The sequence below is a fragment of the Pseudophryne corroboree genome, chromosome 1 (genome assembly GCF_028390025.1).
Source record: "Pseudophryne corroboree isolate aPseCor3 chromosome 1, aPseCor3.hap2, whole genome shotgun sequence".
In the NCBI taxonomy this organism is placed as follows: domain Eukaryota; kingdom Metazoa; phylum Chordata; class Amphibia; order Anura; family Myobatrachidae; genus Pseudophryne; species Pseudophryne corroboree.
The window spans coordinates 160,504,081-160,529,125 of record NC_086444.1 but is presented as its reverse complement, the minus strand read 5'-3'; the positions used below and the strand labels follow the sequence as shown (position 1 = coordinate 160,529,125).

General features: G+C 45.3%; 1 protein-coding gene across 5 annotated transcripts in view; it reads right to left on the bottom strand.

The window, feature by feature from the left end:
- Positions 1 to 468: 468 nt before the first annotated feature.
- The window catches only part of ANKRD31 (ankyrin repeat domain 31), a 387,557-nt gene continuing 362,980 nt past the window's right edge, over positions 469 to 25,045 (bottom strand). For 3 of the 5 annotated variants that reach the window (XM_063963834.1, XM_063963837.1, XM_063963835.1), the window contains one exon: positions 469 to 1,777. In XM_063963834.1, the coding sequence (XP_063819904.1) occupies positions 1,299 to 1,777 (479 nt within the window). In that variant the 3' untranslated portion in view covers positions 469 to 1,298. The remainder of the gene's footprint in view (positions 1,778 to 25,045) is intronic. The other 2 variants (XM_063963836.1, XM_063963838.1) reach the window with 2 other exon arrangements.

Here is a 25,045-nt window from a genome sequence, read left to right as displayed (position 1 = left end):
GTTATCAAACTCATGGCCACGCCCCTAATCTGTCCAAATGATGCCCATGGTTCACACATCCATGCCCCATCGTAAAGAAGCTACACTCCATAATGGTAAGCTGTGCCCCTTTTGGTGAGTGCAAATCAGGCCTGCCCCAATAAAAACTGGTTTTCTGACTTGTGTTATTACAGTCAGTCTTCATTAAACATTTATATTGCTGACTATGGGGGTAATTCCAAGTTGATCGCAGCAGGAAATTTTTTAGCAGTTGGGCAAAACCATGTGCACTGCAGATGGGGCAGATATAACATGTGCAGAGAGAGTTAGATTTGGGTGGGTTATTTTGTTTCTGTGCAGGGTAAATACTGGCTGCTTTATTTTGACACTGCAATTTAGATTGCAGATTGAACACACCACACCCAAATCTAACTCTCTCTGCACATGTTATATCTGCCTCCCCTGCAGTGCACATGGTTTTGCCCAACTGCTAAAAAATTTCCTGCTGCGATCAACTTGGAATTACCCCCTATATCTACAGTATATCCATCAACATTATTTTGTGTCATCAGTACTTTGATAGATATTGCAAGGACAGATTGCATGGACATGCTGAAATGTGTGTGGTATAGAAGATCTACACTGTCTAGATCCCACATTGTTGATAAGCATTATGTTGACAGGGTCAAGAGGTCAACAGGTGACAGGTAGAAAGTGGGTGAGGTAAACAGGTGCAAAGGTCGACAAGACAATGGTCGACACGTTTTTAGTGTCATTTTGTATATTTAACAATTTCTAAGCAAAATCAATGGAAACATGTACCCTCGCTTTCGCTTGCCACGCTTTGGACAGGTTACTATTACCAATCATAGTCCACATAAATCAGGCAAAAGTTGGAAAAACAAGAAAACCCTAAAAAAATTCTTTTGTTAGAAGGAAACACCAAAGCGTTGTTTCATTGCTTCATTTAGAAAAGCAACAACTGTAGTCAGTACATTTTATTTGGTTAAGATCTAACATTAGCAATCTAGAAACTGTCCCTACAGCTGCCACTTACTGAGCTGAAGATTCACAGTGCGCAGACCAACCCTATCAACCTGCTTAAACCCGTACATTGGAGGAATGACTATGAAATAGCTTTAGGAAACTGAGGTGAGAATCTAGTTTAGGTATGAGAGCTGTTGAATGTCACAAGCTGACTCTTCTTTGTTCTACGGTGACCTAGGACAACAAAGTAAACAGAGGAGATACAAACTAGAACACTTAGAGAACATGTAACATTCAAAATATTATACATTACTTTGATCTCAAGTTTTACTTTAAAGGTCCTGACTGTCACTGGTCATGAATTCTTCCCAATACTGATCCATTATGTGGCTTGGGAAGTATTCACTTTTATCAATGAGTAAAATTTCTTTCACCTGCAGCGCTGTACATGCTGATCGTTCCTGTAGTACTGTATGTGCTGCACATTCCTGCAGAACTGTATGTGCTGGAGTTTCCTGTATTACTGTATGTGCTGGACGTTCCTGTATTACTGTATGTGCTGAACGTTCCTGTAGTACTGTATGTGCTGGACATTGCTGCAACACTGTACATGCTGATAGTTCCTGTGGTGCTGGCTGTTGCTGCAGTCCTGTATGTGCTGATGGATGCTGCAGTCCTGTATGTGCTGATGGATGCTGCAGTCCTGTATGTGCTGACGGATGCTGCAGTCCTGTATGTGCTGATGGATGCTGCAGTCCTGTATGTGCTGACGGATGCTGCAGTCCTGTATGTGCTTGATGTTGTTGCAGTACTGTGAATGAAAAACATACATGCTGCTATTATTCCATATGCTCAGTACATCCATACACTGTTGCTTACGTATGCAGTGCTAGCTACTGAAACATTTATATTTGCATTAAGTGATTAACATAAGTGGGGCTGATATTGAGTCGGACCCATCAGTGGCCACTTTTCAGTCTGATCACTGCATCCTGCGTACTAGCTTATGCTAATGCACGAATACACCTGTTAGTGTGTATGCGGAACATCCTTACCCTTGCATGTGGATTGCCATACTGCCCACTGTTTTTCCATCTATCTTCAGTACCTGAACATGCACCCACTGCATTCTAGGTACAAAATATCCATCTGAAATAGGGGTCCCATCTCCCTTCATATGCTATTGAAGTTAACTTACACACCCACAACACGGAACAGTTCAGTGTATCTGCCTGGTCGTTGTTCAGTTACTGCCCAGAAACGCCCTTTTCACAGAAACAGTGGTCAGATCAATGTGTCCGTACTTGCAGTCTCCGTCCATGTGCGTATGCAGAGCCGGCCCTAATCAATATGATGCCCTAGGCAAGATTTTGTCTGGTGCCCCCTAGCACCGCTGCTAGTTCCGCCTCTGAGCCTGCAACCCTTTCCCATCACCCCTCAGTCATAGCAGTCCTCATTTTGGTGCTCCTACCCCCTATATTTTAAATAGAAACAGTGCGCACATTCAGCCCGCAACTCAAAAAGGGGCGTGTTCTTTTGGGAAGGGGCGTGGCCACACAATAGTGCCCCAAATTCAAATTACGCCACACCATATTGCTCTTTATTCACATTAGACCACACAGTAGTGCCTTTTCTATACATTACACCACACAATAGAGCACCTTATACACATAATACCACACATTACTAGTAATGCCTTTATACACATAGCACACATAATGCCCCTTACACATATGTCGCACATTATTAATGCATTTATACTAGAGATGAGCGGGTTCGGTTCCTCGGAATCCGAACCCGCCCGAACTTCATTTTTTTTTTACACGGGTCCGAGCGACTCGGATCTTCCCGCCTTGCTCGGTTAACCCGAGCGCGCCCGAACGTCATCATCCCGCTGTCGGATTCTCGCGAGGCTCGGATTCTATCGCAAGACTCGGATTCTATATAAGGAGCCGCGCGTCGCCGCCATTTTCACACGTGCATTGAGATTCATAGGGAGAGGACGTGGCTGGCGTCCTCTCCGTTTATAGAGAAGAGAGTGAGAGAGTAGAGAGAGACACAGTAGTAATTTTGGGGAGCATTAGGAGGAGTACTAGACTAGTTACTTGCTGAAGTGATATATAGTGTGACTGTATTATCTGACTTGTGGGGGAGACACTGACAGTGGGGAGCAGTTAGAGTCTGAGAGCAGGACTCAGGAGTACATATAACGTACAGTGCACACTTTTGCTGCCAGAGTGCCACACTGCCATTGTGACCACACTGACCACCAGTATAATATATATTGTGATTGTCTGCTTAGGAGTACTACTTGCAAGTTGCTGATAGTGTGACCAGTGACCTGACCACCAGTTTAATAATCACCACCAGTTTAATATATATATATATATATATATATAATTGTATATAATATATATATAATATTGTATACCACCTACCCGTGTTTTTTTTTTTTTTTCTTTCTTCTTTATACATACTACTATAGTAGCTTACTGTAGCAGTCTGCGGTGCTGCTGAGCTGACAGTGTCCAGCAGGTCCGTCATCAGTCATTACATAATAAATATATCTACCTGTCCGGCTGCAGTACTAGTGTGATATAATATATATTGATTTCATCTCATTATCATCCAGTCTATATTAGCAGCAGACACAGTACGGTAGTCCACGGCTGTAGCTACCTCTGTGTCGGCAGTCGCTCGTCCATCCATAATTGTATACCACCTACCCGTGGTTTTTTTTTTTCTTTCTTCTTTATACATACTACTATAGTAGCTTACTGTAGCAGTCTGCGGTGCTGCTGAGCTGACAGTGTCCAGCAGGTCCATCATCAGTCATTACATAATAAATATATCTACCTGTCCGGCTGCAGTACTAGTGTGATATAATATATATTGATTTCATCTCATTATCATCCAGTCTATATTAGCAGCAGACACAGTACGGTAGTCCACGGCTGTAGCTACCTCTGTGTCGGCAGTCGCTCGTCCATCCATAATTGTATACCACCTTCCCGTGGTTTTTTTTTTTCTTTCTTCTTTATACATACTACTATAGTAGCTTACTGTAGCAGTCTGCGGTGCTGCTGAGCTGACAGTGTCCAGCAGGTCCGTCATCAGTCATTACATAATAAATATATCTACCTGTCCGGCTGCAGTACTAGTGTGATATAATATATATTGATTTCATCTCATTATCATCCAGTCTATATTAGCAGCAGACACAGTACGGTAGTCCACGGCTGTAGCTACCTCTGTGTCGGCAGTCGCTCGTCCATCCATAATTGTATACCACCTACCCGTGGTTTTTTTTTTTTCTTTCTTCTTTATACATACTACTATAGTAGCTTACTGTAGCAGTCTGCGGTGCTGCTGAGCTGACAGTGTCCAGCAGGTCCGTCATCAGTCATTACATAATAAATATATCTACCTGTCCGGCTGCAGTACTAGTGTGATATAATATATATTGATTTCATCTCATTATCATCCAGTCTATATTAGCAGCAGACACAGTACGGTAGTCCACGGCTGTAGCTACCTCTGTGTCGGCAGTCGCTCGTCCATCCATAATTGTATACCACCTACCCGTGGTTTTTTTTCTCTTTCTTCTTTATACATACTACTATAGTAGCTTACTGTAGCAGTCTGCGGTGCTGCTGAGCTGACAGTGTCCAGCAGGTCCGTCATCAGTCATTACATAATAAATATATATACCTGTCCGGCTGCAGTACTAGTGATATTATATATATATATTAATTTCATCTCATTATCATCCAGTCTATATTAGCAGCAGACACAGTACGGTAGTCCACGGCTGTAGCTACCTCTGTGTCGGCAGTCGCTTGTCCATCCATAAGTATACTAGTATCCATCCATCTCCATTGTTTACCTGAGGTGCCTTTTAGTTGTGCTTATTAAAATATGGAGAACAAAAATGTTGAGGTTCCAAAATTAGGGAAAGATCAAGATCCACTTCCACCTCGTGCTGAAGCTGCTGCCACTAGTCATGGCCGAGACGATGAAATGCCAGCAACGTCGTCTGCCAAGGCCGATGCCCAATGTCATAGTACAGAGCATGTAAAATCCATAACACCAAATATCAGTAAAAAAAGGACTCCAAAATCTAAAATAAAATTGTCGGAGGAGAAGCGTAAACTTGCCAATATGCCATTTACCACACGAAGTGGCAAGGAACGGCTGAGGCCCTGGCCTATGTTCATGGCTAGTGGTTCAGCTTCACATGAGGATGGAAGCACTCAGCCTCTCGCTAGAAAACTGAAAAGACTCAAGCTGGCAAAAGCACCGCAAAGAACTGTGCGTTCTTCCAAATCCCAAATCCACAAGGAGAGTCCAATTGTGTCGGTTGCGATGCCTGACCTTCCCAACACTGGACGTGAAGAGCATGCGCCTTCCACCATTTGCACGCCCCCTGCAAGTGCTGGAAGGAGCACCCGCAGTCCAGTTCCTGATAGTCAGATTGAAGATGTCAGTGTTGAAGTACACCAGGATGAGGAGGATATGGGTGTTGCTGGCGCTGGGGAGCAAATTGACAAGGAGGATTCTGATGGTGAGGTGGTTTGTTTAAGTCAGGCACCCGGGGAGACACCTGTTGTCCGTGGGAGGAATAGGGCCGTTGACATGCCTGGTGAAAATACCAAAAAAATCAGCTCTTCGGTGTGGAAGTATTTCACCAGAAATGCGGACAACATTTGTCAAGCCGTGTGTTGCCGTTGTCAAGCTGTAATAAGTAGGGGTAAGGACGTTAACCACCTCGGAACATCCTCCCTTATACGTCACCTGCAGCGCATTCATAATAAGTCAGTGACAAGTTCAAAAACTTTGGGCGACAGCGGAAGCAGTCCACTGACCAGTAAATCCCTTCCTCTTGTAACCAAGCTCACGCAAACCACCCCACCAACTCCCTCAGTGTCAATTTCCTCCTTCCCCAGGAATGCCAATAGTCCTGCAGGCCATGTCACTGGCAATTCTGACGAGTCCTCTCCTGCCTGGGATTCCTCCGATGCATCCTAACGCCTACTGCTGCTGGCGCTGCTGTTGTTGCTGCTGGGAGTCGATGGTCATCCCAGAGGGGAAGTCGTAAGCCCACTTTTACTACTTCCACCAAGCAATTGACTGTCCAACAGTCCTTTGCGAGGAAGATGAAATATCACAGCAGTCATCCTGTTGCAAAGCGGATAACTGAGGCCTTGACAACTATGTTGGTGTTAGACGTGCGTCCGGTATCCGCCGTTAGTTCACAGGGAACTAGACAATTTCTTGAGGTAGTGTGCCCCCGTTACCAAATACCATCTAGGTTCCACTTCTCTAGGCAGGCGATACCGAGAATGTACACGGACGTCAGAAAAAGACTCACCAGTGTCCTAAAAAATGCAGTTGTACCCAATGTCCACTTAACCACGGACATGTGGACAAGTGGAGCAGGGCAGGGTCAGGACTATATGACTGTGACAGCCCACTGGGTAGATGTATGGACTCCCGCCGCAAGAACAGCAGCGGCGGCACCAGTAGCAGCATCTCGCAAACGCCAACTCTTTCCTAGGCAGGCTACGCTTTGTATCACCGGTTTCCAGAATACGCACACAGCTGAAAACCTCTTACGGCAACTGAGGAAGATCATCGCGGAATGGCTTACCCCAATTGGACTCTCCTGTGGATTTGTGGCATCGGACAACGCCAGCAATATTGTGTGTGCATTAAATATGGGCAAATTCCAGCACGTCCCATGTTTTGCACATACCTTGAATTTGGTGGTGCAGAATTTTTTAAAAAACGACAGGGGCGTGCAAGAGATGCTGTCGGTGGCCAGAAGAATTGCGGGACACTTTCGGCGTACAGGCACCACGTACAGAAGACTGGAGCACCACCAAAAACGCCTGAACCTGCCCTGCCATCATCTGAAGCAAGAAGTGGTAACGAGGTGGAATTCAACCCTATATATGCTTCAGAGGTTGGAGGAGCAGCAAAAGGCCATTCAAGCCTATACAATTGAGCACGATATAGGAGGTGGAATGTACCTGTCTCAAGCACAGTGGAGAATGATTTCAACGTTGTGCAAGGTTCTGCAACCTTTTGAACTTGCCACACGTGAAGTCAGTTCAGACACTGCCAGCCTGAGTCAGGTCATTCCCCTCATCAGGCTTTTGCAGAAGAAGCTGGAGGCATTGAAGGAGGAGCTAAAAGGGAGCGATTCCGCTAGGCATGTCGGACTTGTGGATGGAGCCCTTAATTCGCTTAACAAGGATTCACGGGTGGTCAATCTGTTGAAATCAGAGCACTACATTTTGGCCACCGTGCTCGATCCTAGATTTAAAACCTACCTTGGATCTCTCTTTCCGGCAGTCACAAGTCTGCTCGGGTTCAAAGACCTGCTGGTGAGAAAATTGTCAAGTCAAGCGGAACGCGACCTGTCAACATCTCCTCCTTCACATTCTCCCGCAACTGGGGGTGCGAGGAAAAGGCTCAGAATTCCGAGCCCACCCGCTGGCGGTGATGCAGGGCAGTCTGGAGCGACTGCTGATGCTGACATCTGGTCCGGACTGAAGGACCTGACAACGATTACGGACATGTCGTCTACTGTCACTGCATATGATTCTCTCCCCATTGAAAGAATGGTGGAGGATTATATGAGTGACCGCATCCAAGTAGGCACGTCAGACAGTCCGTACTTATACTGGCAGGAAAAAGAGGCAATTTGGAGGCCCTTGCACAAACTGGCTTTATTCTACCTAAGTTGCCCTCCCACAAGTGTGTACTCCGAAAGAGTGTTTAGTGCCGCCGCTCACCTTGTCAGCAATCGGCGTACGAGGTTACTTCCAGAAAATGTGGAGAAGATGATGTTCATTAAAATGAATTATAATCAATTCCTCCGTGGAGACATTGACCAGCAGCAATTGCCTCCACAAAGTACACAGGGAGCTGAGATGGTGGATTCCAGTGGGGACGAATTGATAATCTGTGAGGAGCGGGATGTACACGGTGATATATCGGAGGATGATGATGAGGTGGACAGCTTGCCTCTGTAGAGCCAGTTTGTGCAAGGAGAGATTAATTGCTTCTTTTTCGGTGGGGGTCCAAACCAACCCGTCATTTCAGTCACAGTCGTGTGGCAGACCCTGTCACTGAAATGATGGGTTGGTTAAAGTGTGCATGTCCTGTTTATACAACATAAGGGTGGGTGGGTGGGAGGGCCCAAGGACAATTCCATCTTGCACCTCTTTTTTCTTTCATTTTTATTTGCGTCATGTGCTGTTTGGGGAGTGTTTTTTGGAAGGGCCATCCTGCGTGACACTGCAGTGCCACTCCTAGATGGGCCAGGTGTTTGTGTCGGCCACTAGGGTCGCTTATCTTACTCACACAGCTACCTCATTGCGCCTCTTTTTTTCTTTGCGTCATGTGCTGTTTGGGGAGTGTTTTTTGGAAGGGCCATCCTGCGTGACACTGCAGTTCCACTCCTAGATGGGCCAGGTGTTTGTGTCGGCCACTAGGGTCGCTTATCTTACTCACACAGCTACCTCATTGCGCCTCTTTTTTTTTTCTTTGCGTCATGTGCTGTTTGGGGAGTGTTTTTTGGAAGGGCCATCCTGCGTGACACTGCAGTGCCACTCCTAGATGGGCCAGGTGTTTGTGTCGGCCACTAGGGTCGCTTATCTTACTCACACAGCTACCTCATTGCGCCTCTTTTTTTCTTCTTTGCGTCATGTGCTGTTTGGGGAGTGTTTTTTTGGAAGGGCCATCCTGCGTGACACTGCAGTGCCACTCCTAGATGGGCCAGGTGTTTGTGTCGGCCACTAGGGTACTTATCTTACTCACACAGCTAACTCATTGCGCCTCTTTTTTTCTTCTTTGCGTCATGTGCTGTTTGGGGAGTGTTTTTTGGAAGGGCCATCCTGCGTGACACTGCAGTGCCACTCCTAGATGGGCCAGGTGTTTGTGTCGGCCACTAGGGTTGCTTAGCTTACTCACACAGCTACCTCATTGCGCCTCTTTTTTTCTTCTTTGCGTCATGTGCTGTTTGGGGAGTATTTTTTGGAAGGGCCATCCTGCGTGACACTGCAGTGCCACTCCTAGATGGGCCAGGTGTTTGTGTCGGCCACTAGGGTCGCTTAGCTTAGTCATCCAGCGACCTCGGTGCAAATTTTAGGACTAAAAATAATATTGTGAGGTGTGAGGTGTTCAGAATAGACTGAAAATGAGTGGAAATTATGGTTTTTGAGGTTAATAATACTTTGGGATCAAAATGACCCCCAAATTCTATGATTTAAGCTGTTTTTTAGTGTTTTTTAAAAAAAACACCCAAATCCAAAACACACCCGAATCCGACAAAAAAAATTCGGTGAGGTTTTGCCAAAACGCGGTCGAAACCAAAACACGGCCGCGGAACCGAACCCAAAACCAAAACACAAAACCCGAAAAATTTCAAGTGCACATCTCTAATTTATACACAACACACATAATGTCGCTTACACATATGCCGAGCAGTTTTGCACAACGAATCTACCCACACACAGCACTCACATGGCCGCTAACACTGTGACTTCTTCCTCTGCTTGGATACAGATGTGTCCTCATACATCGTGCCTTAGCTCTGCTAAGGTTGGGCGCCTTTTTTTGCAAAAAATGCATCTAATTTTCATTGCTATGTGACTAGAACGCACAAGCAGCTTCTATTGATTAAAATGATATGTAGCATGCCTATATTCTGTGTGCCACTGTGGCTGTATCTGCATACGAAATGCTACGTTACAGTGATTTCCAGGAATACACTGTAATGTAGCATTTCATATGCAGATACAGCCACAGTCACACACAGAATATAGGCATGCCGCATATCATTTTAATCAACAGAATCTGCTTGTGCCCCTAGGCATTCCAAATGCCCTAGGCATTTGACTAGTTTGCATATGCCTAGGGCCGGCCCTGTGCGTATGTCTGATTCAGAGCATGTTCCGGTGCCAACTTACCTCTACAGAAAATGTGCAGTATGTTAAAATCTGCGAGGTGCACCTGCAAACCCACTTGCATCCAACACAGAATCGGGCCCATATATTTTCAATATAATGTTTATGCAGGTTGAGTCTCCCATATCCAAAACTCCTTAATACGAAATATTCTGAAATAGGTCATTTTTGTAGTGTGACTGAGATGGTGACACCTTTGCTTTCAATGTACACAAATTTTGTTTCATGCACAAAATTATGAAAAATACTGTGGAAAATTACATGGGGCTTATATATGGTGTATATGAAACATAAAGGCATTTTGTATTTCGTCTTGGGTCTCATCCCCAAGATATATTATTATGGTATGCAAATGTTCCCAAAAATTTAAAATTCTGGTCCCAAGCATCTTGTATATGAGTCAACCTGGATTTGACTGCAAGTGCATATATATGCAATTATAATAAAAAGCATGCTTTGGTTTAAACTGTAGCACATTGCTGACTTTCATGACGTTTGTGAGTGGGATTTATTAAATTCTTTGAAGTTTTGCCCAGAATGACTCAGACTGACACAGAGCAGTCAAAGACTATAATACGTCATACACAGTAGCAAGAAACAGGCCTGCCAAATCTGCAAGTCATACATAAACCAAAATATCCATAGGACAATGCTATAGGATGATTTGTATACACGATGACCAGGAGGATTGCAAATAGTCCAGAAGATATGTTTAACTTTTAAATTGGCTACAAAAGGTGGCGGTTGGGCACATGTGAATAGTTTGTGTACAACTGAATATGCCTTCCCTCTAACTATACCTCTGATGTGGCCTTCGTTTCCAAAAAGAGTGCCGCTTGGAACACATACTGTGGGGGTAATTCAGAGTTGATCGCAGCAGCAAATTTGTTAGCAGTTGGGCAAAACCTTGGCCCTCATTCCGAGTTGTTCGCTCGTTAGTGGTTTTCGCAACAGAGCGATTTGTCGCAAACTGCGCATGCGTAATATTCGTAGTGCGTCTGCGCCAAGTAAATTTGCCATAAAGTTAGGTATTTTACTCACGGCTTAACGAAGAAATTTCTTCGTTCTGGTGATCGGAGTGTGATTGACAGGAAGTGGATGTTTCTGGGCGGAAACTGGCCGTTTTATGGGTGTGTGCGGAAAAACGCTGCCGTTTCTGGGAAAAACGCGGGAGTGGCTGGAGAAACGGGGGAGTGTCTGGGCGAACGCTGGGTGTGTTTTGTGACGTCAAACCAGGAACGAAACTGACTGAACTGATCGCAGTGGCAGAGTAAGTCCCGAGCTACTCAGAAACTGCAAAGAAATTTCTATTCGCAATTATGCGAATCTTTCGTTCGCAATTCTGCAAAGCTAAGATTCACTCCCAGTAGGCGGCGGCTTAGCGTGTGCAAAGCTGCTAAAAGCAGCTTGTGAGCGAACAACTTGGAATGAGGGCCCATGTGCACTGCAGGGGGGGGGGGGGGGGGCAGATATAACATGTGCAGAGAGAGTTAGATTTGGGTGTGGTGTGTTCAAGTTGAAATCTAAATTGCAGTGTAAAAATAAAGCAGCCAGTATTTACTCTGCACATAAACAAAATAACCCATCCAAATCTAAATCTCTCTGCAAATGTTATATATGCCCCCCCCCCCTCCCCCTGCAGTGCACATGGTTTTGCCCAATTGCTAACAAACTTGCTGCTGCGATCAACTCAGAATTACCCCCATGGTTTTGTCCAACTGCTAACAAATTTGCTGCTGCGATCAACTCTGAATTATCCCCTGTATGTCCACAGTTGTGAAGCAAAACAGCAATGCATTTAGTGGTCAATTCAAATACCCGCAGCTAGTCAGTGCGGCTATAAACAGCTGAAACTCAGAAAATTAGAATATCCTGCAAAAGTTCATTTATTTCAGTAATTCAACTTAAAAGGTGACACTAATATATTATATAGACTCATTACTTGCAAAGTGAGATGTTTCAAGCCTTTAATCTCAGAAAATTAGAATATTACATAAAATCAATAAAAAAAGGATTTTAAATCCTTTGAGCGGGTTTGGTTCTCAGAGAACCGAACCGTACCGAACTTCACGCTCTGAACCCGGTTCCGAGCCCGGCTCAGGTTTTCCCGCCTGACTCGGAAACCCGAACGAGGCAAAACGTCATCATCCCGCTGTCGGATTCTCACGGGATTTGGATTCCATATAAGGAGCCGCACGTCCCCGCCATTTTCACTCCGGCATTGGAGAGTGTACAGAGAGGACGTGTCTCCATTCTCTCAGTGTCCTCAGTGTCCATGGCTTGTGCTTAATCTGTCCAGTACCAGTGCTTCCTCTGCTGCCATATGTCCAGTGCTGCTGTATAGGGTGCTCTGTTGTGCTGCATCAGTTCAGGGTGGTGTATTGTGCTGCATCAGTCCAGTCACAGTGGTGGTGTCCTCTGCTGCCATATGTCCACTGCTGCTGTATAATAAGTCCCTTACAGTGTTGCTGTGTTGTGCTGCATCAGACCAGTGGTAGTGTCCTGGACATCAGTCATTCCAGTGACCAGGCAGTCACAGTGGTATACGCTGCTGCTATATGTCCACTACTGACGTATTATAATAATAATAATAATAATAATAATAACAACAACAAGTCCCTTACAGTGTTGCTGTGTTGTGCTGCATCAGACCAGTGGTAGTGTCCCGGCCATCAGTCATTTTAGTGACCAGGCAGTCACAGTGGTATACGCTGCTGCTGTATGTCCACTGCTGACGTGTAATAATAATAATAACAACAACAACAACAACAACAAGTCCCTCACAGTGTTGCTGTGTTGTGCTGGATCAGACCAGTGCTAGTGTCCTGGCCATCAGTCATTCAAAAAAAGTAATTTAAATGGTCTGAGGAGAAATGTAAAATTGCCAATTTGTCATTTACGACACAGAGTGGCAAGGAACGGCTGAGGCCCTGGCCTATGTTCATGACTAGTGGTTCAGCTTCACATGACGATGGAAGCCCTCATAACTGAGGCCTTGACACTTATGTTGGTGTTAGTCGTGCGTCCGGTATCCGCCATTAGTGCAGTGGGATTTAGACAATTGATGGAGGTATTGTGTACCCGGTACCAACTCCCATCTAGATGCCACTTCACTAGGCAGGAGATTCCGAGATTTTGCCATTTCATTCCAGTGATTTGGACGTATAATTATTAATTACAGTGATTTTGCCAATTAATTCCAGTGATTTGGACGTATAATTATTACATTGATTTTGCAGTATAAGTCCAGTGATTTGGACATATAATTATGAATTCCAGTGATTTTGCCAATTAACTCCAGTGATTTGGACGTATAATTCCAGTGATTTTGCAGTATAATTCCAGTGATTTGGACGTATAATTATTAATTACAGTGATTTTGCCAATTAATTCCAGTGATTTGGACGTATAATTATTACATTTATTTTGCAGTATAAGTCCAGTGATTTGGACATATAATTATGAATTCCAGTGATTTTGCCAATTAACTCCAGTGATTTGGACGTATAATTCCAGTGATTTTGCAGTATAATTCCAGTGATTTGGACGTATAATTATTAATTCCAGTGATTTTGCCAATTAATTCCAGTGATCTGGACGTATAATTCCAGTGATTTGGACGTATAATTCCAGTGGGAATTGTTTGTGTCGCTTGGCTTAGTCATACAGCTACCTCATTGCACCTCTTCAGCATCTTTGCATGAGGTGCTGTTTGGGGCCTAGTCTTTGCAAAGTGCCATCCTGTCTGACACTGCCGTGTGAGTCCAGGGGTACTGCTGTATTAGTCCTGGGGTACTGCTGTATAAGTCCACCAATTGCAGATTTTTTTTTTAAATGACTGGAGCGTGCTGGAGATGCTGTTAGTGGACCAAACAATTGCGGCCCACTCTCGACATTCAGCCACTGCGTGACACTACTAGATGGGCCAGGTGGTTGTGTTGCTTAGCTTAGTCATACAGCAACCTCGGTGCACCTCTTTTTCTTCTTTGCATGATGTGCTGTTTGGGGCCTTTTTTTTGCATATCTACCCTCCTGTCTGCCACTGCAGTGCCACGCCTAGATGGGCCAATTGTTTGTGTCGCTTGGCTTAATCATACAACTACCTCATTACAATTCTTTTTCTTCTTTGCATGATGTGCTGTTTGGGGCCTTTTTTTTTATATCTGCCCTCCTGTCTGACACTGCAGTGCCACTCCTTGATGGGCCAGGTGTTTGCTCCGCACACTTGTGTTGCTTAGCTTAGTCATCCAGCAACCCCGGTGCAACCTTTTGGCCTAAAAACAATATTGCGAGGTGTGAGGTGTTCAGAATAGACTGGAAATTAGTGGAAAACCAAAACACGAAAGTGGAATTAAAACCAAAACACGAAAAGTGCCAGCCGCACATCTCTTAAATCCATGTCGGCACTCTGAAAAGTATAATCATGCATATGTACTCTGTACTTGGTTTGGGCCCCTTTTGCATGAATAACTGCCTCAATGCGGCGTGGCTTGGATTCTATCAGCCTGTGGCACTGCTGAGGTGTTATGGAAGATCAAGATGCTTCAATAGCGGCCTTCAGATTTTCTGCATTGTTTGGTCTCATGTCTCTCATCTTTCTCTTGGCAATGCCCCATAGATTCTCTATGGGGTTCAGGTCAGGCGAGTTTGCTGGCCAATCCAGCACAGTAATCCCACGGCTTCAAAAACAAACAAGTGGTGGTGTTTCCCATAGCAACCAATCAAATTCTAACTATCATTTCTCTGTTGCTTTCTAGAAAATGACAGAATCAGATTGGTTGCTATGTTCAGCACCACCACTTGTCTGTGTTAGACGCTTTAGTATATCTACCCCTTGGACACAAAACAGGTGAATTAGAGCAGAAGGAAATGTACAAAAATCTCACGTTTACCAGGTTCTGATGGCTTTTTTATTGTTGTTGAAGGAAGTAATGTGTTATTTATGCTGGGTATTTGATTTTACAGACACAGGAAGTTATTTATGTATAAATACGCAAATGACAATATGGACAATGGTCTTGCAGATTATGCTTCTTCAAGCGTCAATGAAGGCTTGTGGGATAAATATTACTGTGATCCAGGGTTGGACTGGTGGGCCTCACTGCCTGGGATTTATCAAGGGGCCAAGACCATGCACTAATGGCTAGCCAAGCCTGGAAGCATAGGCCCTTGCCGATGCATTTCCCTGGCATCTTTCATGCCCCAGTCCTACACTGCCTGTGAACCAGAGCCGGCCCTTAGCAATATGATGCCCTAGGCAAGATTTTGGCTGGTGCCCCCTAGCACCGCTTCTAGTTCCACCTCTGACCCTGCACCTCTTTCCCATCACCATCACCCCTCAGTTACAGCAGTCCTCATTTTGGTGCTCCTACCCCCTATATTTTAAATAGGACCAGTGCGCACATTCGGCATGCTGCCCAAACAGGGGAGTGTTCTTTTGGGAAGGGGCATGGCCACACAATAGTACCCCCAATTCAAATTAGGCCACACAGTAGTGCAACTTTATTCACATTATATCATGCGATAGTGTCCCTTCTTCACGTTACATCACACAGTAGTACCACTTTAACTTATATACGTTACTCCTCACAGTAGTGCCCCTTATTCACATTACATCACACTGAATTGATCCTTATTCATAATACACCATATTGCTCTTTATTCACATTAGACCACACAGTAGTGCCTTTTCTACACGTTATACCACACAGTAGAGCACCTTATACACATGAGGCCACATATTAGTAATGCCTTTATACACATAATACCACACAGTAATGCCCCTTACACATATGACACATTATTAATGTCCTTATAAACATAATGACACACATAATACCCCTTACACATATGCCGAACACTATTGCACAATTAACTTACCCACACACAGCACTCACACGGCCACTAACACTGTGCCCTCTGCCTCTGCTTGGATACAGATGTGTCCTCATACATCTTGCCTCAATATGCCATGCATCTCCCGTCCAGCTCTGCTAACGTTCAGCGCCTTTTTTGCAGAAAATTTGTCTTATTTTCATTGCTATGTGACTAGGATGCACAAGCAGCTTCTGCTGATTAAAATTATATGCTACATGCCTATATTCTGTGTGCGACTGTGGCTGTATCTGCATACGAAATGCTACGTTACAGTGATTTCCAGGAATACACTGTAATGTAGCATGTTGTATGCATATACAGCCGCAGTCACACACAGAATATAGACATGCCACATATCATTTTAATCAGTAGAATCTGCTTGTGCCCGAAGGCATTCCAAACGCCCTAGACATTTGCCTAGTTTGCCTATGCCTAGGGCCAGCTCTGCTGTGATATGTATATGTAAACTTCATAACATGGAAATTAACAATAAGAGTCTGCAGTAGAAGACATGACAAGCACAAAAATTACAAGTACCTGTAGGATTTTACCAATTTACAATCTCTTGAGCGTGCAAAATAAATGTGCATGGAAAAATAAGGTAATTTTGCAAATATGCAGAGCAGGCATCTCAGGATGCGTTTGCCTCTGCATAGGCAGTATGGGCCTAATTCAGATGTGCCTGGTGGTGCTATAACTGCTGCTTACATAGAAGCAGCAGTGATAGCACTAATATGGTAATGCAGCAGTAGGGGACGTCATGCCTCTTGCTGCATTACTGATCCAAGCTGCTTCCATCATCTGTGACATCGTTGCCTATCTGCATGATGCATGGGGTCGCACAAGCTGGCTGCCTCAAGAGCTGCCAAGAGGCCAGGAAATCTCCATGATCGGATGGAGATTCTATCCTCATCCCAACCCTTGAAAATATCAGCAACACGTCTCAGTTTTCAGAAACGGAAGCTGTTGCCGCCTCCTCTCCATCCCCAAATGACATCAGACTGTCAGTCACTGACAGTCTGATGCCATCTTGCGTCTGCCATCGCAGACCCGTACTGTATATGCACAGTACAGGTCGGGCACATGGCCAAAGTACTAAACATCCGTACTTTGCGGCATGTGCCACTTATGCATATGAACCTGAAAAAAGCCCTATATGCAATTAGCTTATTATAAGTCATCATCATTATAAATGTGTGGACTTTCACCTGCCCTGTAGTAGGTGCAAACAAACATGTCCTAAAAGCTTATAACTAGCATTTATCAGGTACATTTTATGAAATGATAGGTAGAAGCAAAGGGCAACTTCTCCACTCTTTAGTATGTTTGATACATCACACCCTCAGCATCAAAAACCTATTAATATTTACAAACACAGGAACATTTCTCAGCACTGTCTAGATAGGACTGAAAAAACAGGATTTTGATACCTACCGGTAAATCCTTTTCTCCTAGTCCGTAGAAAATGCTTGGGTCCACTTCATGACGATGGGGTATAAACGGTTCCGCAGGAGCCACGGGCACTCTTAAGACTTTTCAATGGGTGTGAACTGGCTCTTCCCTCTATGCCCCTCCTCCAGACCTCAGTTATAGGAACTGTGCCCAGGGAGACGGACATTTCGAGGAAAGGATTTACTTTAAACTAGTGGTGAGATACATACCAGCTCACACCTCAACCATGCCGCACAACATGGCATTCAACAGAACACACGCCAACAAGCATGAACCAATTACAGCAACATGCTGAACCTAATATAACACAACTTGTGTAACTCTAATAACAAAACTGCAGGTAAAGTACGCACTGGGACGGGCGCCCAGCATCCTCTACGGACTAGGAGAACCGGTAGGTATCAAAATCCTGTTTTCTCATACGTCCTAGAGGATGCTGGGGTCCACTTCATGACGATGGGGTTTATACCAAAGCTCCAGTATGGGCGGGAGAGTGCGGATGACCCTGCAGCACCGATTGACCGCACTTGTGGTCCTCATCGGCCAAGGTGTCAAACTTGTAGAATTTTGCAAATGTGTTTGACCCTGACCAAGTAGCTGCTCGGCAAAGTTGTAATGCCGAGACCCCCGGGCAGCTGCCCAGGAGGAGCCCACCTTCCCAGTAGAATGGGCCTTCACCGATATCGGTAACGGCAATCCAGCCGTAGAATGAGCTAGCTAAATCATACCTCTGATCCAGCGCGCAATAGTCTACTTGGAAGCAGGACACCCAATCTTGTTGGGAGCATACAGGACAAACAAAACCTCTGTTTTCCGTATTTGAGCTGTTCTAGCGACATAAATCTTCAAAGCTCTAACCACATCTAGAGACTTTGACTCAGCGAACGTGTCAGTAACAACTGGCACCACAATAGGTTGGTTAATGTGGAAAGAGGAAACCACCTTCGGAAGAAAATGTTGACGAGTTCTCAACTCTGCCCTATCTTCATGGAAGATCAGGTAAGGTGTCTTGTGGGACAAGGCCCCCAATTCAGACATCCGCCTTGCGGATGCCAACGCCAAAAGCATCACCACTTTCCAAGTGAGAAACTTCAACTCTATTTCTTGTAGAGGCTCAAACCAACCCGATTGAAGGATCTGCAACACCACATTAAGGTCCCATGGTGCCACTGTAGGCACAAATGGAGGCTGGATGTGCAGAACCTCTTTCACGAACGTCTGAACTTCTGGAAAGGAGGCCAATTGTTTTTGAAAGAAAACTGATAAGGCCGAAATCTGGACCTTGATTGACCCCAATCTAAGGCCCGCATCCACACCAGCCTGCAGAAAATGGAGAAAACATCCCAACTCAAACTCTTCCGTAGGAGCCTTCTTGGATTCACCCCAAGATACATATTTTTTCAAAATACGGTGGTAATGTTTAGACGTTACTCCTTTCCTGGCCTGAATAAGAGTGGGGATGACTTCCTTGGGAATACCCTTTTGGGCTAGGATCCGGCGCCCAACAGCCATGCCATTAAATGTAGCCGCGGTAAGTCTTGATACACACACGGCCCCTGCTGTAGTAGGTCCTCTCGAGGAGGAAGAGGCCGAGGATCTTTTATGAGCAACTCCTGAAGATCTGGATACCAACCCCTTCTTGGCCAGTCTGGGGCAATGAAGATTGCTCAAACTCTTGTTCTTCTTATTATTTTGAGAACTTTTGGAATCAGTGGAAGTGGAGGGAAAACATATACCGACCGAAACACCCACTGGGTCACCAGTGCATCCACTGCTATTGCTTGAGGGTCTCTCGACCTGGAACAATATCTCTGAAGCTTCTTGTTTAGACGAGATGCCATCATGTCTACTTGAGGAACTCCCCAAAGACTTGTCGCCTCTTCGAAGACTTCTTGGTGGAGGCTCCACTCTCCTGGAGAGTCAGAACCAGAGAGTGAAGCAAAACAAATGAGCTACTGTATACATTTATTATCATTGTTTGTTTGTTTATTTATATGACACCAAAAGGGTTCCGCAGCGCCTTACAAAGTACAAAAACAAATGAGCAAAACAAGAAAACAACAACTTACAGTAAAAGACAATGGGCGTAATTCAGACTCGATTTTGCACAGCTACGATCAGTTACTCAGACATGCGGGGGGGGGGGGGGGGCTGGGGCCAACACAGGGTCCGTCCTGCATTTTTGTCTCTGCCTCGCTGCACAAGTACAAAAGCATTGAACAGCAGCGATGCTTTTCTACTTGATGAGTAGCTCCCTACCAGCGCAGCTCCTGCGTGCTGGCAGGGAACTACTCGCCACTGTTCGGGTCGCAGTGGCTGCGTGTGACATCACGCAGCCACCACGGCCTGCCCCCCGCACAGTCTGGGTGCGCCTGCATTGCCCGGACCACGCCCCTAAAACGGCGCCCAAACGCCGCCTGCCCTTTCGCACCCAGCGACCTTGTAGAGGCGATCGCAGGGCTGAGATGGCAGTCAGCTGTCTGGCATGTGCCAGCGCACTGTGGCGATGGCGCATGCGCAGTTCAGACCTGATCAGCTGCTGTGCGAAAATGCACAGCAGCGATCAGGTCTGAATTAGGCGCAATGTAGGACAGATACATGGTATCAGGCCCGGCACTACCCGCTCAGCAAAGGGATGCAGAGCAGGTAGGCAGCAGGCTGGACAGGCGCTCTCCCTGCTCTGCATCTCGCTGCTACGTCTGGCCTCCCTACTGCTGCCGGCTGCTGCGGCGCCAGCAGCTTAAAGCCTCCTCTCCCCCTCCTGCGACAGTGGCAGTGACTGATCGGACAAAAATGGGGGTGGAGTTAAATGGACAGAGGGGAGGAGTTACACTGGCGGAGGGGCGGAGATACACGTAACCAGCAGACTGCAGTGCCACAGAGGAGGACATGCTGCTCCAGATCCTGACAGCCAGGGAGAGTGAGAAAGTCTGTGTATGTATGTATGTATGTATGTATGTATGTATGTGTGTGTATTTATGTTTGTGTATGTGTGCGGGGGAGGGGGGGTGAATAAACTGTACTTCTGTGGGTGTTATGTGTAAGCGGTGCTACTACTGGGGCATTACGTGTAAGCTGCGCTACTACTGTGGTGTTATGTGTAATTGGTGCTACTACTGGGTTCGTTATGTGTAAGCTGTGCTACAACTGGGGCGTTATGTGTAAGTAGCGCCACTACTTGGAGCATTTCAAATGGGGGTACTATTGTGTGGCTACTCCCCTTCCTTGTGAGACCACATCCCTTTTTCGAAGTGCACTGTCCCTTTGTAAAGTATGGGAGGGCGCAAATTTGCAGGGGGGCGCGGAACACCCTAGCACTAGCACTGCATGGTATATTAACATTGCTGTCTCAGGGGACAGGACACTGACATAAGTATCAGGGTGGCAGACATTGAGGGTTAGGTGCCATTGTAGGGAGTATGGAGTACAAAATAGTCTGAGAGGCAAAAGTAAATGAGGGGAGAGGGCCCTGCTCGTGAGAGCTAATATTCTGAAGGGGAGGAGCAGACAGAGAGGGGTGACACAGATGGAGTAGAGGTGAGCATGTAACAGGGTTAATATGAGAGACAACTGGGTTTAGTGAAGAAGTGGGTCTTGAGAGCCCGTTTAAAGTTTTGTAGAGAAGTGGAGAGTCTGATAGGTAGAGGAAGAAAATTCCAGAGGTGGAGAGCAAAATGGCCAAAATCTTGGAGGCAGGAATGGGAGGAAGTAATCAGTTGGTAGGAGAAGCGGCATGAATTTGTGGAGCGAAGAGGGCGGGAAGGAATGTAAAGGGAGATAAGATCAGATATGTAAATGAGAGAGGAATGGGTGAGGGCTTTGTGAGTGTGAAAAGCTTGAACTGGATTCGGAAGGGGAGGGGGAGCCAGTGTAGGGCTTGTAAGATATGGGAGGTGGACGTAGTATGCTGGGAGAGGAAGATGAGCCAGGCAGAATAATTGAGGATAGATTGGAGTGGAGAGAGGCATTTGTCAGGGATGCCAGATAGGAGGAGATTACAGTAGTCCAGTTTGGAGATGACCAGTGAGTGGATGAGGGTCTTAGCAGCATCCAGGGTGAGAAAGGGTCTGATCATGGAAATATTTTTGAGATGTAAATGGCAGGACTGCAAGAGGTACTGAATGTGTGGTTTGAAGGATAGGGAGGAATCAAGAATAACTCCAAGATAGATTACTTTAGAGCTAAAGGAAATAGTTGTGCCATCAAAAAGAGATTGAAATTGTGGAAGGCAAGGTTATGCGGGAAGGTGGGACGAAGATCACCTTAGTCTTAGACATGTTAAGTTTAAAAAAGCGCTGGAACATCCTAGAAGACATATCAGAGAGACAGCTGGAGATACAAGTGAGGAGAGATGGAGGGTCAGGCGAGGAAAGGTAGATTTGAATGTCATCAGCATAGATATGATATTGGAAGTTGAAAAAGCAAATGAGCTCACCTAAAGAGGATGTATAGACAGAGAAAAGGAGAGGTCCAAGAACAGAACCTTGGAGGACACCTACTGTTAGGGGAAGTGCAGGAGAGGTGGAGTCAAGAGAGGAGACAGAGAAGGAGCAGTCAGAGCGTTAGGAGGACAGCCAGAAGAGGGCCGTATCATGCAGACCAATGTAGTGAAGGAATTGCAAGAGGAGAGGGTGGTCTATAGGGGGTTCGAAGATTGGGAGGAGATGAGGTTCTTGAAGTATGACTGTTTATAGCAGTGGTTCCCAACTGTGGTCCTCAAGAACTCCCAACAGCTCATATTTTCCAGGTCTCCTCACAGGATTGCAAGTGAAATAATTTGCTCTGCCTGTGAGTCTTTTAAAATGTGTCCGTGAGTAATGAATACACCTGTTCAACTGCTAGGTGACCTGAAAAACATGTACTGTTGGGGGTACTTGAGGACCGAGATTGGGAACCACTGGTTTAGAGAAGGAAAGGGCAGTACTATAGGATGAGAACATACATTTGGAATGGATGAAGTCTGCTTTAAAGCGTAATTTCTTCCACTGTCACTTGGCAGTACGTGAATTGGTACATCACAGCCTTTATCCAAATGTTATAGCTCTAATAAAGAATTATAAATCATAAATGGGGAGGTTGATGGAACCAGAGGGGGATGCTGAGATACACAGAAGGGGAGGATGTGAGACACAGAAGGGGAGAATATGAGACACAGAGGGGGAGGCTGAGGGACACAGGTGAGGGGATTGAGGCTGAGTGACACAGGGGAGGGGGTTGAGGCTGATGGACACAGGGGAGGGGGTTGAGGCTGAGACATAGGGGTCAAGAGGCTAGAGTAACAAGAGGCTGGAGCAATGGGGCAGGTGATTAGAGACACAAGGGACAAGAGGCTGGAAAGACAGGACAGGAGGCTGGAGTGAAGGGGCAGAAAACTGGAGAAACGGGGCAGGAAGATGTAAAGACAAGGGGCAGGAGGCTGTAAAGACAGGAGACTGAAGAGACAAAAGGGTAGGAAGCTGAATGAGTACAGGAGGCAGGGTGTGACACAGGGGACACAAGTCTGATTGAACTTCGGTTGTATGATCACGACATTGGTTTTATTCCTACATCAACAGACATCTTCGATACCATGTGATCTCCTACATCAATAGTGAATACAGACGGAAGACTCTGTCTACCCAGGGAGGATCAATTTCTTCAGAGGTTTCCCACTGCAGAGAAACCACCATATACTGTAGATAAGGTGAATTTGTAATGGAATGGAGGGTGATCAGAAACTGGTGTTTCATGTCATGACATGTGCCAACGCCCATTTTTTTGCACACGCACCTTTGGCCTGCTCAAACAATACGGCTAAGATATTTTCTCTACTTGCACCACTGTAAGGCATCAACCACTTAAGCACTACAGATCAGAAAAAGTTTACAGGCATGGTTATAGATGGTTATGGCTGTCAACTGACGTGGTGGCTGTAGTATTGTGCCATTGTTTGGTCTCAGGATGAGCAGTATAAAATATAAAGGCAGTCAATTTTTGTTTATATGTCAAAAAGATAAACAATCTGCCTGGGAACCGTGGAAATTCTTCATATTAAAAATACCTGATTTGCTGATCCCGATCAGGTTATAAAGATTTTTTTCATTATGTTGAATAATCTCTATTCCCTGACCCGATGTTGTATATGTATGGGGGCCATTAATTATTACCACCATATATGAAGGAATAATATCTCCGATGTACACTTCTTTTGCATCTATTATAAACCACTGAGTACATTTTGTTGTGTTTGGTTGGTAAATATAACATCAAATAATATTTGAAGTACATTCTTTTTAGTACATACACATATAGTACTTGAAGCAAAATTAGCACAGATATCCTCCCAATCTGAATGTCATGCTTTGGGTCTTTTGTGATTCCAACCTCGAATTCTTGACTGGTACATATTTTGTTAACAAAATCGTTAAGATAGCTGTTTTAATTAAACTCCTGCTCATAAGCTATGCGTAAAATTTAACTAGTACTTGACAGTTGGCGGAGACCCAGAGCAAGGGTGCTTAGTCTAAAAATACCAGTGGTTTTCACCGGGGACACCCTGCAAGTTTGGGCTTCGCTGCTTCTGACGTGCAGGTCGTGGCCCCCTCTCAGGGTCACCTAGTACTAACACTAGAGTACTTTGACAGAATGGAGAGGCAGGACACTGGCAGACAAGATCTAGAAATCTTAGATGGTTAGACGATTATAAGACATTGGTGTAGGTTCAGGATTGTTGGTTAAGTAGCATACCGGAACCGATGGCAGAGACAATCGGACTGGAACCGATGGCAGAGAGTATCGGATTGGAATTGATGGCTCAGAGCATCGGACTAGAACTGATGGCACAGAGCATCGGACTGGAACTGATGGCACAGAGTATTGGACTGGAACTGATGGCACAGAGTATTAGACTGGAACTGATTGGCGCTACAGATGTAGCCACCTTTATCTTGACCGATTCTCCGCCTAGACGGGCGTTTAGTCACGCTAAGGCGATAGCTTAGCTTGCTAAGTTTAATCACAAGAAAAAAAGGAAGAAAAGGCTGTATTGTTGATGCACAGGAATAAGGGTGACCTAATTATCACCACATTCTCAAGAATTCATAAAATTTAACTTTTATTGTTGTCAAATTAAAATGGTGTGACAATAACAAACACACAAACTACGAGTATAGACGAAACATAGAGGTTAAAATCAAGACACATACAACATATACCACAAGTGCAATTGAAATAATAAATGTGATTAAAGATTAAAAAATGTGTCCGCGTATTGATTCTTATCTTTTTAAACAGCTAATTAGTACCCTAATAGAACATACTGTACAGAGATACTAAGTACGGTGATTTGGCATCCAGGAACTTAGGGAGGAGCTTTTATCTCTCTCCATTTTACATAGTAAGATTAAACTTGCCGCTGTACGTTACAAGCTGTTTGTGCTAATTAGTACCCTAATAGAACTTAATGTACAGAGATACTAAGTACGGTGATTTGGCATTCAGTTAAAAGCTGTTCGTGCTAATTAGTACACTAGTAGAACATAGAGATACTAATCAGTAGCGGATCTTGCCACGGGCAAGCAGTACTTTTGCCCGGGGCGCCGCCTTCCGGAGGGCGCAGGGCGCCCTCCGGAGGGCGCCGCACCAGGGCAAGATCCGCTACTGGTGTGTGCCCCCTGCTGCCCGCTGCCCGCTGCCCCCGGCCGCTACCGCTGGAAAGGGAAACTAGACGCGTACGCGTCTAGTTTCCCTTCCTGGAGAGGTCCTTTACTGTGCGGTGCGCGATGACGTCATCGCGC